We start from the raw sequence: 21,351 nt of genomic DNA on the forward strand, positions 1-21,351 counted from the left end.
TTAATATTAAAAGCTTATGTTTAAAAAATATGTTAATAGACAGACATATATATAATTCTATTCATTAGTGTCTATATATATCTATATATAAATAGGCAAATACAAAATAATTCGACACCAGTCTTTCTTCTGTTCGTCAATATTTTTTTTACTATTTTGCTTGGTACGTATTGTGCTTTAGTTTTTTTATTTTATTTTATCAATAAAAAAAGTAAAAGAGTAGTAATAATTTTGTTCAAAACATGCAAATTCAAAGATGTATTCCTCTAAATTTCAATATTGATTATGGTCTAATTTCGACCATTGATGAACAGTAGTATAAACAAAATTGCGTAATATTTAGCGAAGACTCAGTATTTGTTGTATTATGTAAGATATATAAACTTAATTGCTTATAATCGTATGCGTTATTTATGAAATAAAAACAGTTTGTTTTCGGTTTACTATGAAATGCTTATAAGAGCGAGTTTATGTCAATAGGGAATATTTAGAATCTGTACTTTTAATATTTATTGTTATAGAATTATGAAAATGACTAAATATTAGTAAAATATATGTCCTAAAAGAAGTTATTCTCCTCATTGTTCCATATGTATGTTAATAAAATTACTCATCGGTAGTTAACATATATGTGGACATAATAAAGTACTAGAACGAGTTATCAGTTCGTCGTCAGTTCCTGATGACCGGGTATCGCGATCTGCATCCTCCAGTTTTATGATGACAATACACAACACATGTACTAATGATTTTTTTATTTGTTCGCAGGATCAATATGATAACTTAGCCGCCCACACGCATAAAGGAATTGAATTCTTAGACAAATATGGTAATTTCGTCAAGGAGAGGTGTGCGATAGAATTAGAATATGCAGGGAAACTCCGGTAATTTAAAACATTATTTATCTTTAATTGCTAAAATAATTATAATTTAATGCAATTATAAATTACTTATACTTTACCGACCTTACTGATTAACGTCGTTTAGAGCGGATGCGTATGTAATATGTATACACTGATTTATCTCTTTCTGTCATCACTAATTTGACATTCGTAAGAAGACGACAAAGTATCGTGTAACTATACAGCCGCAATAAAATGTTTATTGTTTGGGGGGGAAAGTATTTACAGTTGTGACTTGATAAAAGTAACTTTGCTGCTAATGATAACACTTCTTTTCAATTCGCACACACACTTCTACACGCTTCGTTAAGAGGGAAACTACTGTGTTTTGATTGTATTGTGAAAGCTATATTTTATGTGATTATCACGTACGCAAGATAATATTAAAATACGCTTACGCAAGGATAGACATAATATTATGGTTATTAACAGGATGTCATCCGAACTCGTCTAGCCAGTTTTGTATGTAAATTGGTAGAATGTTCACTTTCACTACACCATTTTAAAATATTTACTGCATAAATACCACCGAACTTATGATGTATAATCGAAAAATTATTCATTTCACCTCGCCATACATAATTTAGGAGTTTTTATTTATTTTGAATATTTTATTCATTGAGGCGTTTCGATTTTTTAATCACCTTATTATATTTTAAATCGACACCTGATATATTAGCATGTTTAATTGCCTTTAACAATCAATCACTTATCACATAATTACTGGCCACTAGTGTAACCGAGAAAAGTGGAAATGAAAGCGATGTTATAATTAACAAACTGCCTCCGTCGCTCTAGTGGCTACGCTAGACTGGAGATATCGAGGTCCAATGAGTCTAATAAAACATTATTAGATTTTTCTGTCGAGAAATTTTCAGTTGCATCTTGATGTTTGGATATGGGCAATGTACACACTGAAGCTTCGGAAAGCACCTACCGCTGGTCTTTAGCCTGAGCTCTTTCCGGTTGTTTTCGATTTGCCTTCCATTGGATTATAAGAGATATAGTGCACTTGTGTTTTTGCAAACACTAGTGGACTATTATATCTTCTGAGTAGTTGGTTTTATACAGGGATAATAGTTGCCGAAATCGGCTAATGGGAATCATATATATATATAATGCCATCAATAAAGAGGTTTTACTATTTGTATTTTTTTTTCAGGAGGCTAGTCAAGAATTATCAACCCAAAAGAAAAGAAGAGGATGAATACCAGTTAGTAGACTTGTTTATTGTATCTGTCATCTCCGTAAATATGTATTAAAATTATAGTCATTTATATTCTCGATCATGCTTTACGACTGTATACGTATTTATAGACCGCCTTCCTTTTACATATAGTAAGGATGCTGATAACTCATTGTATATATGTATATCTGCGTTTTACCGCTTGTCCTCAAATTTGCATATATTACAGGCCGTGTATAAATTCCTAATTGGCAACGACTTATTTAAATAATACGAAGTATGTTAATTCTCTTATATTTGTTAATTATTGAAACTTGTTATCGTAATAAGTTTTAAAAGTTTTTAAAAATAATAATTAATCAGGATCTGTTTAATTCTATTAAAATAAAAATAATATATATGTCGTGTCTCTGGTACAGTATTTTGTGCAAAACGAGTAACGATACATGCGATAAATAAAGCAGAAAAAAGACAATGAGGAAAAAAATACAATTTGGTGTTAATTTCATTTTGACAAATTTGAACTGCAAAACATACAGCTTAATATTTACCGACGTTTAAGTAACTCCTTAATGATGTTTCTATATTTAAAAACAAAGCATATTACGTTTTTTCTTTAAATGTGTTTTACTTTCACAGATACACAGCTTGCAAAGCATTCAGACAGCTCCTTCAGGAGTTAGGAGACTTTGCGGGTCAACGAGAAGTTGTGGCGGAAAATTTACAGTCCAATGTCGTTCGTGAGTTGCATTTGCTTGCCAAGGAGCTCCGTGAGGAGAGGAAGGTGAGAATTGTTTTAAAAAGATCCATTGAAATATTAATTTTACTGTAACAAACCAGAAAAGATACAGCCGCCGAAGTCAATTGAAAATTAATTTCGGCGACACGGTTAATATGTGAACAAATATTGTAATCAATGTCGCTTAGTCTTTTCAAACATTTCACAAAAAGGTTCTAAATCACACTTCGAATTTGTTCTTAACGAACTTTGCAGAGCCTTAGAAATGTGAAGCAGTTGAACCGAGCGAATTACAGTCAGATGCTTTATAGGCAACATCCTATTACAACTTAGTCATATCCTCTATTCGTAGTACGAAAGCACTGTTTAAAGCACCTTTTAAAATATTATTTATGTTTTACATTTTATGCGAAAGCGAAATGATATATTGAATTCCATTATTTATACATTTTTGTATTTGTTTTTTGTAAAAAAAAGCCGAGATGGCCCAGTGGTTCGAACGCGTGAATCTTAACCGATGATCGTGGGTTCAAACCCGGGCAAGCACCACTGAATTTTCATGTGCTTAATTTGTGTTTATAATTCATCTCGTGCTTGACGGTGAAGGAAAACATAGTGAGGAAACCTGCATGTGTCTAATTTCATTGAAATCCTGCCACATGTGTATTCTACCACCCGCATTGGAGCAGCGTGGTGGAATAAGTTCCAAACCTTCTCCTCAAAAGGGAGAGGAGGCCTTAGCCCAGCAGTGGGACATTAACAGGCTGTTACTGTATACATTTTTGGCAAACTTTCTTTTACTGAACTTGACGAACCGGTTGGCGTGGTTGGTAGATACTTGCCTTTTCACGCCGAAGGTTGTGGGTTCGATTCCCACCCAGGACAGACATTTGTGTGCATGAACATGTCTGTTTGTCCTGAATCTGGGTGTAATTTTCTACATATGTATGTATTTACAAAAGAAAAGTAGTGTATGTAGTATATCAGTTTCCATTTGTCTGGTTTCCATAGCACAAGCTTTGTACAAGCTTAACTTGGGATCAGATGGCCGTGTGTGAAAAAAAAACTAACGTTGAACTTGCATTGGTATTTATTTCAAAACGAAATGTCTTAAAGCCCGTTTCGAAGACTCGGAGAGTTTTCTTTATTATTATTTCGACATCAGCAATAAATATTACGCTACCTCGAGTTAATACTGTTTCTGTTTTGATTATTAAAATGTTAATTAATATTAAGACATACATAGGGAAACTATGTACTGTGGATATCATTAAGGTTATTAAGAAAACTTTGTATTTTATCTCTGTCGATTGTGTATGCGATCTTACTCTTATCTTGTTTTTATTTCATTGAAATAGTAACATTCGTATATATGTACATATATATAGGCAGGGCTGTTATTACGACACATTTAGACTAAGGAGCTATTAAAGTACATTATTTTTAAATTTGTTTTTGAATAAATATAATCGTATTCGATTTTTAAATGTAAAATTTGGTTGTCTTCTTGTGAGATAAAATTTATTCTTGGTTTCAATTATGTACATCATACTAAGTAGATGTTTTGTTTATTGGCTTTTGTTTGCGGTTTAGTTATGTTTATCGAGAAACTGTACACAAGTGTTGTGTATGAAACTTTTTTTTAATCTGCAAGTTTCTGCGTATATACCACCCGCTGGGCAAACATTCAACACCTAAATAACAACAACCTTTATTTACTTTTTGTTCATGTTATATAATTACATATCAACTATAAATACAAATGTCAAACAGACATATACAGATGATAAAGTATTATTGTGATTATACATTCTGACAGAGTCCTACGATTAATTGAAAAAATTCTAGCAACTTACGTGATTTGTAAATATAATTTTGTTGACTTAATTCTTAGATTAATATAATTGTTTTATATTATTTACAGCAACATTTAAACGAAGGCGCGAAACAAATGGCAGTATTGAGTACGGCGGTGGGCGCGCTGGAGCGGGCGCGGAGGTCGTACGAACGCGCTGCGCGGGAGTCGGAACGGGCGCTCGAAGCCTTCCAGAAGGCAGACGCAGATTTTAATCTAAGGTAATAAATATACAATACAATTGCCGTAAAAGCGCTAAAACTGGGAATAGGGCCTGTTAAGAGGAGGTACAGCGTATAATTGCTAATCGAATTCAAACTTAAAAATAAAATATTGCTTCTATAAGTGTGTTATATTTTTAAAGATCGTGTTTAATCAAAAATATAAAAGAGTATATTTTTCATGAATGAAATGAATGATTTGATCTTTGCATTTGTTTTTATTTACGCTCGTAATGCTTTAGGTTATTGAAACAATATGGGATAATTAATTATATTAACATAATAATCTTGGGCTACTGTTAAGACTTTTTTGTAAATCCCTTTCGTTATATTTTTATAACGATAATAAATCTTTGGCTCTTACTACATTTTATTTCTACGAAAGATCACATCTCCTGTCGCATGTCTCCCATACTTAGAAATATTAGATTTTTTAAATCTGTCGCTGCGTCGTGTTGTAATAATTCTCATGTGATTTATCATACATTTTAAACAGACAATGATAACAAAAATTTGAAATTGAGCTGTCGTTATATACTTATTGCTTATCTAAACTTCAAAAATGTTTGGGTAAGATGCCAATGAACTTATTGTAATTATAAATGAATACAACATATTATGTATCACACCAATATAAAGGTACTTTCTAGAGTAAGTTAAAGCAATCCTTGATGTATGCCTTATATTAGCAATTTAATTGTCCTGCGATTTGACTCATTAGCTCATTCGCCTCCTTTCATGTGTTTGTATATTAAAAAAGCCGTGACTCTGCAAAATTAATATTCTTTAAATAAAACGCGCCGCTAGGGAGATGTCGAGTGCACTCAAGGCTTTCCGGTGGGTAGATGCCTATTTTTAATCTCAATCAAGTTTCTTTGCATAGCTTACTACTTTAATGATCATATAAGTTCCTCGTACGTCCCGTAAGGATCATATTAATATCATATGATGCTGGACAATACCTCGCTGTCCTGCTTACTTTGTCCTGAGCACTTGCCCTCAGTAACTAACTAGTCGGCTATTGTCTAGCACGACTCCTGTTTCTTAAGAAAAATATTATAAAGCCATTAATTACAGGATACATAGCAACATTTAATTCTATTCGGTGATGACATGTATATCTTTGATGAAATAGTTCAATATTGCTTGTTACACACAGTCTACGTAATAATCAAGTATATTTCTGTTTTTTTAAATGTTTTATGTAAATAATATATTTTTCAACATATACGTGACATGTTCTTATATTATTCTTATAGCCGTTTCTTTTGCCTTACGTTATATAATCTACATTATCCGGAAAAAGTCATGTCAAAACTTAAGTGAAAGTCGAATATGTGATCGCTTCGACATATCGGAATTAATGATAATAATCGAAATCTAAACGAGTTATTTCATTGTATGTTAATATATATTTTTTATATCAAAGTAAATTATAAAATGTTGATAGAATATTATCAATTCAATTACTCCGTACAAAGGCCAATTTAATTTTATACTGTTATTTCATAAAAATGAAACGAACTATTAAAATGATTTAAAGATAAAGTTACAAAAGTTGGATAAAAGAGAATGACGTCACAGTTCAAGAGCGCAATAAATTGTGCAAAATATGAGCAGAGTTACTTTCCCATTGCGAACAAATACATTTAACTCAGCCAAGCGACGTATTTTTTTTACTTTTTGGTATTATCATTTCGAATTTTAATTATAATTGCATATATCATACAAACAGTATTAATAGATTTTTTAATCGCATAGTAAGAAAATGAGTCCACATAAACAAATACAAAATCATGCTTTCGCGGGCGTGCGCAGAACAGTTCAATAAAGTTTCAACACAAACGGTTGATTGGTTGACAGAGATGAAAAACATACAAAGAATAATTAAACTTTATTTATTAATTCGGTAGATATCTTATATGCGGTTCTAACATGGTAAAAAGGCACCACAAAATAAACTTTAAAATTATAAATATTGTTGAGATTATAATTCGTTCGTTTAACCGTTGCAGTCGAGCGGAGGTAGAGAAACAAAAGACGAACATGAAGCTACGAAGCCAAGCGTGCGAAGACGCGAAGCAGGAATACGTGGATCAGCTCCGGAAGACAAATGATGCACAGAGACAGCACTATGAACAGAGATTACCACATGTCTTTAAACAGTTACAGGTACGTATCATTTATTGATATTTTAGTGTTGCCAATCTTTTTATTTATGAAATTATATATATATATATATATATATATATATATATATATATATATATATATATATTTATTTATTTATTTATTTGTTTTTCTTAATAAATTAGAGTAAGCTCCCATACATTCTTCTTAACAGGATAGGATTATTTTTACTGACTACATATATTTGTTTTTCTTTTTAAAGGAAATATTGACATTATAAGACATTAATTCCACAGGGAAAAAACAATAACATTGTAGTTCTTCGAAATATATTACATGTAAAACATTTATGATAAAAACGTCCCCGTTTAATTTTTTATAATTCCCAAGAGACACAAGTATTTGTCGCCAGACACCTTCAAATTAAAATGCCACCCCATGTTTAAAAACCAACCAAGCGAAAAGTAAAGAGTTCGGAGCTTCTACATTATATCAAATTCTAGCGTTATATACATAACGTTAATAAATTAGTAAATAAGAGAATAATTTTGAATAAAATATTTCCTATTCCACCCGGATGGCCTATTTGGCTCGAATCATAAGCTTACATAACAATGTTTAATAATAGGAAGTAATTTAAACTTTGACACGATTCTGTGAAATGTCTCTGAGGCGCCTACAGCTTGCACTCTGGCGTTCAGCCAACTAGGTCACTTGTAGGGTTGCCATAGAAATATAAAAATAAAATCTTAAGGGGACTATTTAAGCTTACACTATTTATTCCCGAAAATAGGCGACAAATGATCATTACGTTTTTTTTATTCGAGTCTTAGTTCAAATTTAAATTCTATAAATATAATTTATATATTTGGCTTTTGAAGGTACTCCTGAAATTTGTATCATATGACATTAAAAATTTTACGTGCTGCAGTTCCACAGTTCCATGTGAAGTTTCTGAATGTTGTCTAATAGTCTTAGGAATAAAAACTATACCGAAAGAAGCGTGCTAGTAAGAAAGATCAGTTCTTAAGATTCGATTATATTGTTATTTGGAACATTAGTGCTGTTTCTTATTAATATCTTAAATTAATTACACAAAACTAAAAAAAAATACTAATTAATATAATAATTTATGTTTTATTGGGACATTTACTTTTGTTGTATACATTTAGTGTCCTTAACATATGGATATTTTTGCATGCATTTAAATACTTCAGAAATATTATTCTTCTTTAAATATTATAATTTTATTTTTATATGTTATATGTTTAAACTACAAATTTATTTTAATGAAGTATTAGTTAATAAGATTTATTGCAAAATGATTAAAAAAATTTCAATTTTTTTTTATATAGTCTTGTGTTTTAATTGCAGGATTTAGATGAAAAAAGAATAAAGAATATTAAAAACTTTATGTTAAGTTCTGTGGACGTCGAAAGGAAGGTCTTCCCAATTATAATGCAGTGCCTTGACGGAATGGAGCAAGCGGCTAAGAGTATAAATGAAAAAGAGGTGTGTAATAATTAATTTTATCTATTCTTTTGTTAAACGATCTTTTTCCCTTTGTTAGGAACAAAGTCATTTACTTCAATTGTAGTTTATTCAAGCATAAAAAGTGCTATAGTATGTATGTATATGTATATCTAAAAATAATGTGCTAGTTATAACACAATATGGTCTACTTTAAAATAGTATTCTGTAGTTGTAGTTTTGTAAAATACTAATAATAATTAATATTTTTCGTTGTTTTTAGAAAGCAATGCAAATACTATATTCGTCGGCCCATCTTGTCACAGGGCGTCCTACACTAGTTTTTTTTTACGGCTTTCGTCCAGCAGTGGACGGCAAAAGGCTGAAAAAAAAAAAAAACGCAATACATTTATTTTTTTGTCGAGGGATTCTCTCGTGGCTCAGAAAATGTTAATTTTCTCACCTAAAGCCTAACTCTACAAAACCAAATATTTCGTGTCGATTTCAGGATACACAACTCGTCATAGAGAGGTATAAATCGGGTTTCGTACCGCCCGACGACTTCCGGTTCGAGCCGGCGACGGGCGCGGACGCGACCGACTCGGCCGCGACCACGCACACACAGAACCACTTCACCGCGGCGCGCGGCACCGTCTCCGGCAACCGGATCAAAAAGAGAGGCGGCCTCCTGTCCATATTCAGTTCCAACAAGGTGAGACTTTTTAATTTACCGGATTATATAATAGTTGTTATAGTTAATAGATATTTTAAATTAAGTATGTTACCTAGTGATAAGTAAGAATGTGGTAGATAATAATTTTTTTTTATGTATGACAATTAGAACTGAGTATTTGAATGAAAATTATAGCCATTTTTTTAAATTCATTTTAACTATTAATAAAGTACTACTGTATAAGTTTTCTTTTAAATCTTTAAATATAATAAAAGTGTATAAAATTTTTTGTGACTTCATAATGTTAATGTGATGCTTATACGATGAAAATGATAAATTAAATAACACGAATCAGCTGTCTGAGGTAAATTTAACGTTGTGACGTCACCTGCACTCCAGAACTGTATTCGATTTAAAAAAAAAAAAATATATATATATATATATATATAATACATTTTTCATAATGTATTATGATAAAAATCATTCAAATACTCAATCGTAGAAATTGTATGTTTGAAATGAGATACTCTTATGTTTTATATTAAAAGCTGATCGGCTGAGCGTTGCGAGCTTATGAGCTTCGAGGATATATATTTACTTGCATGTGTTGGGAATATGTTCGGTATACATAGTAAATATTGTATTGTTTATTTATTTTTAATTATTATTATGTTTTGGAGGTACTAATATATTTTTATCTGTTATCCCTCGATCCCCTACCTAACTCGGGTTCATAACATCCATTCATATATTGGCTGGCGGCGGCCGTCTCTAACGTGGACAAAAGTAAGTCGACCCGCGGTGGTGGGGACGTAAGTTTTGCATGACAACACGCTTTATTTGACTTTTTTTTTAAATTAATAATAAAATTATTTTGTTATAACCACAAAATATAACACTATTGTTTTTATTTTCTTTTTAACTTTGTTTCCATCGTGTGATGCGCTCGTTTGTATACTTGTGTGTTTTCAAATTATTTAGAATTTTAAAGTGTTTTCTAAGCGTGAATTAATTAAGTATATATTTATTTATTAAATTTAACTTTTAAGGCTATTTGATTAAAATTTAGCTAAGTGGTAATTATTTCATTATCTTGTTTAAAAAATAATATATTAAAATGTATATTACTATGTGTGGTAATACTACGTACAAATTCTGGCCATATAATTGATTAAACATTATGATAAAAAAAAACAAGTTATGCTGCCTCCAAACAACATTATTGGCTTTGAAAGATGAGTCAGTTTGCGTAAAGGCACAAGAGACATAATATCTGATCATAATTATTTATTGATGTTGGTGACGCATTTACGTAGTACAAGTGAGATGAGATAAGATGAGATTATAAAAAAATATTTAAACGTATTATAACGTAAGCAAAGGTAAAAATCGAGCGTATCTACATGACAAAAAATAAACAAAAACAAATACTAGCACATATTTTTTTTTTTTATAATTTAATTTATTTGTAACTTTCCCCTGGAGCGGTTCAAGTAATTCTTTATTTAATATAATTTATTTGCTTCCTCGTTTCGTGCTCGCTGCCTAATGCTTTGGCCACAGAAGATTATTGAGGCGTGCAACTCCCTGAAGGTCAGTTATGTGTGCCGGTTTTGTTTATGGGCAATTGGTTCCCTTGTCACGTTTTAAACGTAATGTGTGATTTACACGTATTATATAATTATGTAGTTTGAACTAAAATAATCGTCCTATTTAGAATTTAGTAAGTTGCGAGCTAGATTTAGTTTTGTAACTAAAATATAATTTAGTTTTTTATTTTTTTATTTCAATCGGCACTGTTTAATATTATCATATCCACCGGTGACGAGATTCGGTTTAACATTTATAAATGTAGTTAAGTTTTAAAAAGGAAATAAAGTATTCAAATTATAATCGATATGATAATTGGAGTTTATATCTTAAACACTTGACATGTATGAACTGTTTTCATATAAGAAAATAATAGTAAGTGCTATATTATGGAACATTAAATTATTATTGGAGTTATTTTCTTTGTTGTTGACTTCAATATATGTAAAGTGCTGACCGTGTATGAATTGAATTACAAGTAAACGGTATCGTTTATAATAAACATTAGTAATGGGGCAGTCTCGGTGTTTATACTCTAACATTGTGACGAGTGACACACTAAGCTTATAAAGAAAAACAAGAGTGAATCGACTTATTGTGGTTAAGGAATGTTTGCAATTTGATTGTTCCATTGTAGTAATTATTCGAAGAATTGCTTCATTTATAAAAATAATCTGTTTAATATATTTGCGTCATAATCGATCGGTATTTTTAGCAGTATCGATTTAATGGGTCGATTTCATACGATTATTTAATCGTAACCCGCTCGGAACCGACAGTCATTTCACGTCAGAAAGTCAATGTATTTCTTAAATATAATTAATAATAATAATTCAAAGAAAACAAAGTTGTTATTAAAGTATTTAGATAATCATTAAGAAAATGTTTAATGATTGAATAAAATGATTGGAATACCTAAAAAAGGATTGATTTTTTATCTGAAAATTGGGAGTGAGTCCGAAAAGGATTGGAGTGCTTACCATGAAGGTTCATTTTTATCGACATGTCGACACTGGTCCCTAAATCTAACATTGTTATTTCCAATCGTAATGGACAGTTTTGTTGTGTAATAAATATACGTAAATTTTTGTTAGACGCAAAAATATTATTATGACATTAAGTGTCCTCAATAAACAGTTTACATTAAAGTGAAGATTCAATTAATTGAAATGATGTTACATCAAACACAATCCGCTCTCGTGTTTATATCATTTGTAAATAACATTAATTTTATTAAAACAATTAAATTATAATAATATTAACAATGTAGTACACACCATTTCGCTTAGCTGGCTTCATTAACACACTGTTATACTTTCTCGTTTATTTTTTTTACGCAAATAAGTGTTTGCACAGGTCTTTTAAAGTGGTTGTTAGTACCAAAACGTATTCTAAATATAAAATGTAAATCTAATTTTTGAAAATTGTGACTAAATTTAGGCGATGTGATGGTTTTAATCTTTTTTTTTCTATGATTTGATTTTGGTTTATGATTTTATTTTTTTATTTTTCATCGATTGAAATGTGTTGGTTATATATATAAAAAAAAAACTTATCAGATGGAATGAAGGATTCGTATATTTTTACAGAACAACATGTCGGTGGACGGAAAGGAGGATTATTCAGACTTACCACCGAATCAACGGAAAAAGAAACTTCAAGGGAAAGTTCAAGAATTAACCAAACAGGTAATATTTTTAATTAAGATACCCTTCTTGCATTGATTAATTGATTGATTATGTCCTCCTGAACGATTTCGGCCACGGCGGCCAATCTCAAGTGAGATTAGCCAACCGCGCAGGACGTATTATATTGCACAGATGTGTGTACAAACACAGATGCACTCTCTATTATCCTTCACTCTCATAATCCGATCCTCTTTTACATTAACTATATTGGATAACTTAAATAAGGATAAATTATTTTTTAATGAAATTGCGTAGAATGTTCTCGAAATTCTTATTCTTCTTATATCGAAAAGTACCAATCTTTACAAATATTATGGACTTATTATATATGGATTTATTATTCCAGGTTGGACAGGTACAAGCTTCGATGGAAGGTCTAATGAAAATGAAAGGCGTATACGAAACAAACCCTACTCTAGGAGATCCAATGACTGTAGAAGGTTTGGTTGTGTCTATTACTTATTGTTATCCTATGCCCAGCCGGGGGACATTAACAACCCGTTATGTTCCACGGCTATTGTGTTTTAATTATTTTGTGTACTTTACCTTTGAGACGATTTATAGATTGTGTTAAAAATAATAATAATAAAACGTATACTAATATAATAGTATTACTATATATTTATGTACATTTAAAATGTAACTCATTTCTTCTTGTGCTTTGTTCACCTCAGGTCAACTAAACGAATGTTGTGATAAAGTCAAGAAATTGCGCGCGCAATTACGCAAGTACGAAGAGTTATTAGTGGAAGCGAACAATCAAGTGTGTGCACCGCCCTTACATCCCACAGCGAGAACTAACGGATCTGCGCCAACGCAAGCAACGAGGTGAGTACTTTCTTGTAGTCAGACAAGAAGTCAGCTAAGCTGAATTCTTATCTCAGAAGTCCGCCCATGTATATTTGCTCCAAAGATAGAGAAAGCGCTCCAAAAAGTTAATGTAGCGAAACAGTCCTTTTTGTTAAAAATGCAAAACAATATTTTTTATTAGAAGGTAAATAAGTCTTACGTATGAGTCGGTGCTAAGCCCTAGTTATATAAATATTTTTTAATTAAGAAATGTAGTATACTAACTGAAATGAATGTAATAATATTGAGTTTATGTTTGAGCACATTTGTCTGGCCAGTATCGGGTCGAACAGCGAGTCCCTGTCCCGCTCGGCCTCGGAGTCGTCGGTGAGCACGGGCGCGGGCGCGGGTGCGGGCGGCGGGGGGCGCGCCGCGGGGGGCTCGCCCGAGTCCGGCCTCGGCGGGGAGCTCGCCGCCGCGCACGCCGACCACTCCAACGGCGACCACGACCACCACAACCACGACCACGACCATGACCACGACCACGATCACGATCACGACCAGGACCACGACCACGAGTCGGACTTCGACTACTACTACGAGCCGGATCTCCAGCCGCTGGGATACTGCAAGGCGCTTTACGCGTTCGAAGGTCAGTATCTAGTCTCGAATACGACACTACGACAGGAAAGGAAGATCTTATAAATAAGTATATTTAAGTATTAATTATTAAAATTCCTGCGAAAAGTTGTGAACGTTTAATTTTGAAATACAAATTTTTGATCTGCAATAATGTTGTGTCAGGTATATGTTATACTGAGCCTCTATAATACCTTCACAGACAAATAATGTTTAGTTATATCTAAACATTTATACATTTACTTACTTTTGTATTTGTATTGACATCATTGTCCGGCTACACAATTAAATAAATTATGAAAAGGAAAGATATTATCGTTTTATAAACGTTCATTTTTTGAAAGTTCAGTAAAATAATGTAAAGTAACCGTTGTTGTGAATGTTGCAGCGAACGGCACGGGCTCGACGATGCGCATGGAGTGCGGCGAGCGCCTGCTGGTGCTGGAGACGGACGCGGGCGACGGCTGGACCAGGGTGCGGCGCCACCACACACGCGAGGAAGGCTTCGTGCCCACCACCTACATCGCCACCACGCTCTACGCAGACGCGCATGCGCACTAGCCGGTAACGCACATCACAACGACGCCGCCACGACCACCACTACATCAGCACCACTAAATTACCACTACCATTACCATTACCAGTTACTTGACATTGCGTGAAAGTCGACGGAGTTATTGAAAGTATTTTTAGTAAAATTATTTTGAAAATCAAATATCCATGTCTCCAATTGTAACCTTTATTGACAAATCAATAAATATTAAAGAAAAAGTTATTAATTAGTTAAGTAACACCCAGTAGCTCGAAGTACAGCTTTATTGCTAAATGTTTGCAATTAGGTCAATGAACAAACACATTATATTTTTTGTTTGCTTAAAAATAAATTTTATCATAAGTTTTCGTAATTTAAAATATCAAATTTGTTCTACTTTAAGAACCTTCTGTTTATATATTAACACTAATTATTTCAAAGAAACGAATATAGCACGACTTCATAACTATTTCAAGCGTTAATTTAGCAATTTACATCACGCATACTCTATTATAATGATAGTGCCGTAGCACAATAGAGTTGTAATCATTGCTCAAACAAATAAAAGTTTGTTTTGATCGATATTACGTAAATATATTACGTTAATTCCAACATGTTTTACATAATCACATATATCTATTTAGATTATTTTTTTTTGCCCAATCAAAATAAACTTTATACAAGCACTTTTTAGCCGTCATTTTATAAGATAAACTAGTAATTGTCCGGTTTAAAAAAAGTTTTATCGTAAAACGTTATAATATAGATAATAGCAAAAATATAAAAAATACTTTTTTTTTTGTTTTTTTGGGTCATGAAAACTTTCCGGCCGTGAGCCCTTTCCTGGCTAAGAATAGAGAAAAACTACTAGAATAGATAAAGAGGTTTAAAGGTTTTTTAGAGGTTTAAAGATTGTTATTTTTTATACCAGGTTGAAAGCCTCTCTATTTTTACTTTTTTTACTACGTCGTTCATAATGTACGGTGACAGTACTATGTAAGAAACCTTTACATGAATGCAAATAATTAGACAAAGTTTTGAACTCAATCGAATGAACAATGCGTGGGCGCATACAATACGAACAAAAACAAACAGTAACAATATACAAGATTCTCTATTATGATCAACTCACTCACACACTGACACGACTCTATATATCATCTAGTATAATCCTGTAAATTGTAATTGTAATCCTTTAAATTTATTGAAAAATTACAGTACGAATAATATTCTCATAATTGTATACATTACGTCGTTTTTTTATATAATAAGATTGCTATTTGTTGTGAGATCCAATATAATCAGTGATTGGGAAATACACATTTTAATCGAAGGTCGCGGGTCGGCAAGCATTATTTAATTTTTAAGTGTAATATTATATAAGCGTCTTGTACTTGACGGTGAAAGGTTACTTATATGGAAATATCGAAGGAAAATTTCACAAGTTAAACATACATTTGTAATAAAGTAAATGTTATTAACATAATAGTGAAATTTATTGTCCTAATATTACATTTTCATCTTTTCAGATGTACTCGGGAACAAGTGATGTCACTTCGTTTTAGTGATGTCACTAATCGTTCAGTGTGAATATATTAGTGTTCGCGGACTGTACCCACTGCCCGCTTCGGACTCTGTGCAATCAGTCTCTCGGTTATCTGTGGCCTATATATTTACAAGTATTTTTGCTATAATTTATCATTATTGAAATTAGATTTATTTTTTTATCGTATCGTGTAACCTGATTGTCCCGCGGCCGTGGTCAGAGTTGAAAATGAGATAATCATAATAACATTCCATGATCTTATTTATTGTGTATATTGTATGTTATGTGACGTACATATTTTCATGTATTGTCGTTTAACAATAGATTTAAAAAATTATTTTTTAATATTATAACACATTCAGATCTTCGTTGTGCCAGCTCTTTACGTGTTAAGTTATTTTTTCGTACTTATGATAGTCGTTACTGCTTTATGTGATTGATTATACGAAATTATAGCAAAAATAAAGTATCAAGTGTATTATATGTAAACATTCGAGATTCGAAATTAAATAAAACGACAATTTGACTTGTAGTTTAGAAGTAATGGAGTAAAGTAACCGTATCACATGATGTATTATAAAATGCTTATGTTAAATGAATCTTATGTAATATTAAGCGCTAGCTAAATGTGGTTATTAGCCAATGCTATTTTCTGAATATTTGCTGTATGCAAGAAATCTATTGTATTTATATATAGTGAGATGAGGGATGGATGAGTGCATTTGATTTTTTATATAAAATAAAACTATATGAGGACTTACACATTGATTTATTTCACCCAAACTGCCTACTCTCAAAACACCTCAATGTAATCATTCGAAATAAAACTTCACTGTAACCTATCACATGAGATGTAAACTCAAATAAATAATTTGGACATTAAATTGAAAATTCATTGGTCTAACCTACGTAAAGGTCACAAACACCCTCGAACCTTTACAATTGCATCGAGAGATAGCAGCGTTGAGTGCTTTCTATCGACTTTATCACAGCGAGTGCTCTGAGGAATTATTCTCTCTAATTCCTGCTTCCGCCTTCCTTCATAAGTCTACACGTGCTGACTCTCGATGTCACCGCCTGTGACATCAATTCCATCGCGCACACAGAAATTTGGCAACTCCTTTCTTTGTCGCACTTCCAAAAAATTGAAGTCACGTCACGTGTTCCCCTCCTCTTACAACCCGGGTTTCTTCAAATGAGACGTGACGAGGCGGATCTTGCGGGCCGCCAAGGCGGGGGCGGCTAGTGTAGAACATTCTTCTCGACTGTACTGGCCGTCGTCGCGTTTGGACTCTACTACCACTTACCATCAGGTGGAGTAGTCATTGCCGGCAAATATAAAAAAAACCTATGGTATTTATTATGGATTCGTGAAAAAATGGCGTTTTGAATGTCAGTAAAGTTAAGATTAAAGTGGATATATAAGTGACTAGTGTTGCATTATAAATAAAGATATATTAGTCGAGAACCAATCAAGCGAGGAATATGTAAATTTAACTTTTATGTTCACTACTTCTATTTGAATAGGATATGCGGTTATCCTTCAGCCTTCCATCAAAATTAAAATAAAATTCAGCGATATCAATTCAAATAAGATTAAAACGAATATGAAATCTAAAGAAATGGTCGCTGGTTTTCTAGAATTAGTGAAGCTCCTCTAAAACGTTACTATTCGTGTTACATTTAAGCCGCTATTATGTTGCTTTAACACCGAAAGGACTTGTTTGCACGATCATTAGGGTCAAGTACGTTGAGACGAGCCTTGGCTGTTAGCCCACTTCTAAAGGGGATTGCATAAACTGACACCCGCCTTTCAAATAAGTTCATTTGCTCGGAAAAATAATGAGGTAGGACGAACAGCTGCGACCTACTCTTATTATAAATAAAATAAAGGCTCGCGTCAATTGTCCTAAGTAAATGAACGCGTGCCATACTAATGATGTAGATACGTATTTATTATTCACGAAAATATACCGCTATTTGCTGTTGAAATTAAAAATAAATTAAAAAATGCAACTTTGTTAATTTCGGTTAATAAGAAATCATGAAATAATTATTTTAAATTACTGTAGAGGTTAACGAAATGTCTTTTTTCATTATTTATATTGGTAAGTTTGCACGAGACGTGCTAATGTTGCGCAGTGCTCCATTGGCCGAGTGCAGCGCCTTCCGCGTCGCGCCACGCAACTGTTGCGCAACAAACCGCAACCACCACGAACTCGGCAACCGCCTTTTATATACATTACTGTTTCACTTAGAGATTGTCAAACTAAACAACTATGCGTAAATCAATGGATAACGTAAATGTTAAGACAAGTTATGTCGAAGGTACAAAGTGGTGGCGGGTCGAACTCTAAAGATAAAACGAGTTTTGCGGGAACTTAACGCCATCCCGAGGTCTGTTCTTGCGCAAATATAAATGGGTTTCCTGCTTGCCTTAATATTTACACCTTTTAGTATTGTCGATTGCATAATTCATAATTTTCTATGGGAATACATTTAAAAAAAAAGTAACGTATTATTATTATTCAGCTGATTTAAATTTGTTGTTTTATTATGTTGGTTTTATTTAAATAAGAATTTCATTAATATTATCTTAATATTATCTTATTTTTAGATGTGTTACTATAATCATTTAAGATTGTATATGGTGTCATCCACTTTTTAAATAATTCAAATTTTCTTTTTGTTCAAGGTATCAATGTTGGCAACATTATTTATTATTTAGTGAATTAATGTTTTGGTTGAATCTTTTTTTTAATTTAATGTTTTATTATTTGTCTTAGTTGCCTGATGTATAAAATAAAGCTTAGCTTTAAAGTACATCAAATTATTTAGCCGTATTTAATTAGAAAAGTTTTTACAATTTGTCAGGACCTCCGACGGACCTAAAATTACGAGTACCTACGTTGTTAATTAGTATTACTAGTTAATGAATGACCATGATGGCTTAGTAGATAAAAATCATTAACAATATAATTATGAATTATAATAATCAATTGCGGGCTTAGTAAAGCTATCTACCGTCGTGAGATTCATTTTACGAATGGTGACATTGTAAATCTGAAATGGTAGTTGCATATTTCAAAGAATATCTCAGACATTCTGAGACACTGTGTCTACATTATTAAATCGTCAATGGATAATAGAGTACTTTAGTAACACGGAAGGTATTCATGGTAGAAAATTTTGAAATGTTTAAACGTTTTCCTTAGCGGGGATCGCTTACTCGCCTACTTCTTTAGTAACGCGACTTGCGTGTTCCTTGAGAATCCCGATGGCAGATAGAAAGATAATATACATGAGACATTATTATAATAATGAACTCTGCACAGTAATAAAAAAATAAACTTTAACAACATACTTAATAATAACTCATATGTTAAACATTTATTTTTAATTTATTTGTAGTCCGTTTGAGATTAGAAACTTAATTGTAAAAAAGTTTTCCATCGGGATTTATTTCTTGTAATACGTACAAAGTACAAGCGACTATAAAAATAAAAATGTGTCAAATTATTTAATAATACTAAATTTTATTCAAAGATATACCTACACAGATACGGATTTGTATGTACAAAACATATGTGATAATTATTAACCAGAAAAAGCATAAACAACGAAGTATAGTCATTTATATAGTTATAGTTATCGTATTTTTTATTTTTAAAATGGAACTCAATGATAAATATTTTATTTTTGCTCGGACGCGTTTCTTGTAAAAGCGGAACAATAACTTTGTATTTGTTTGATCTGTTGTAGACAGAACTTCGCAATTGATTCTTTTGCACATTTTACGTACAAACTGCTAAACTTTTATAGCATGTTCACGCTATGAATATGTTATTAAAACACGTTGGAAACGTCCCAAGTAGATAAATGATTTATGTATTTTTCGTTTCAGCTAAAATAAAATAAATAAAGTATCTAAATGTACATTACAAACACAATTTAATTATTTTAGTAATCACGGAATAACAGAGAAACAGAAAAACACATGTTCAACTATTTCTTCCACGTAATCTGTGAGCTAATTCAAGTGAAGACCCTACATATGTCGGATAAAACTATTTACAATATTATTAATAACTTGTACAGGTAACAACATCAGGTTAGGACCTGTAAATAAAATTTAAAAAAAGAATAGGAAGAGAAAAATAATGTATATCATAAAAAAAAACACAATGAACGATTAAAGACAAAATTTGAAATCAATTAATTAAAAAAATATTTAATTTTTTATTAAAATTTTATAATTAAATTTATTAATTATATAATTATATATTACCGAATATTCAGTCTATACATTTATTAAATATTTTCACACTCATTTGACTTGAAAATGAGGCAACAATGTGAATAAATTAAACCAAATTCACGCATGAAAATTTCTAAAAAATCCGAAGTTTCTGTTCGTTGATTTTCGCGGTTTCTGTTTCGCGAGAACTTTGGTAAAATTTATATCTACTTTTAAGTATACATATTTAAATGCCAAGTAGCTTTGAAGGTTAAATACATATAAATAATGTACCAAGATAATAAAAATCTATGTCATAAGTATGTCTTATATTCGACTAAAAATCATCAAGCTGCATATAATTTTGTATAAAAAATAACTTAAATTTCTTACTATTACCATTAGAGTTTACTATCCCATAATACATATCTTGATGCTTGCAAGTAACTATTTAAACAGAAATCCATCTTGGTACTAACAATATTTATAATTTTAATTGACAACATTCAACTAAATTTGTTTAGAAATTAAACGAACACGGCTTCGTCGTTTCGTTACAAAGAAAAGTATTTCGTTAAATACTAAACTATACGGACATTAAAAATAAAAATAAACAGAAAATTCTTTTGTGTCGTCCTGAACATGGAAGGTTAATGGCAGAAGTGGAGCATTTTGTGAATAATGTCAGAGGTGTCGTGTCCGGTGTAGAGGCCGGGCTTAGTGTTTCCGCACTAGACAACTGAAGGCGTGTATAATATTGTGAGGACGAATACTTATTCTATTCCGTTTAATTGTCTTCCAGTGACCTTAATTAGACGCTTTTGTTAATGTAAGAATGAAAAAAATCACCCACAATGTGACTTTTCCTTTGATTCAAGTCTATTTTTATATGTAGTGCTTTTCTGTCTTTGTTAAAGCATAAATCTTCAGTGGTTTTGCAAGGGAACTGTTTGTTGTTTAGTTTTCTTTGAAGAAATTTTGCTTTTATAATTGGTTTTAGTACAATGAGACATTACAATTATCCTGTGTTTGTGACTTGGTGAGTCTCGAAAAATATATCATGATTTTATTATTATCAACAAATAATAAAACTAATTTTTGTTGAAGTATTATATTTTATTGTACAAACACCTTAACACCCTAAATTAACCGCA

General features: G+C 31.8%; 1 protein-coding gene across 4 annotated transcripts in view; it reads left to right on the forward strand.

Annotated features, from left to right (window-relative positions):
- Positions 1–16,720, forward strand: part of LOC126779487 (formin-binding protein 1-like) — a 42,610-nt gene extending 25,890 nt beyond the window's left edge. Inside the window, exons 2-15 of one of the 4 annotated variants that reach the window (XM_050503508.1) lie at positions 769–884; positions 2,065–2,115; positions 2,728–2,872; positions 4,752–4,903; positions 6,919–7,075; positions 8,408–8,545; positions 9,012–9,215; positions 10,740–10,769; positions 12,356–12,454; positions 12,801–12,894; positions 13,129–13,282; positions 13,582–13,895; positions 14,271–14,446; positions 15,944–16,720. In XM_050503508.1, coding sequence (XP_050359465.1) covers positions 769–884; positions 2,065–2,115; positions 2,728–2,872; positions 4,752–4,903; positions 6,919–7,075; positions 8,408–8,545; positions 9,012–9,215; positions 10,740–10,769; positions 12,356–12,454; positions 12,801–12,894; positions 13,129–13,282; positions 13,582–13,895; positions 14,271–14,443 — 1,827 coding nt within the window. In that variant the 3' untranslated portion in view covers positions 14,444–14,446; positions 15,944–16,720. The remainder of the gene's footprint in view (positions 1–768; positions 885–2,064; positions 2,116–2,727; positions 2,873–4,751; positions 4,904–6,918; positions 7,076–8,407; positions 8,546–9,011; positions 9,216–10,739; positions 10,770–12,355; positions 12,455–12,800; positions 12,895–13,128; positions 13,283–13,581; positions 13,896–14,270; positions 14,447–15,943) is intronic. The other 3 variants (XM_050503516.1, XM_050503524.1, XM_050503535.1) reach the window with 3 other exon arrangements.
- Positions 16,721–21,351: the final 4,631 nt, after the last annotated feature.

Source organism: Nymphalis io, chromosome 2 (genome assembly GCF_905147045.1).
Source record: "Nymphalis io chromosome 2, ilAglIoxx1.1, whole genome shotgun sequence".
NCBI lineage: Eukaryota > Metazoa > Arthropoda > Insecta > Lepidoptera > Nymphalidae > Nymphalis > Nymphalis io.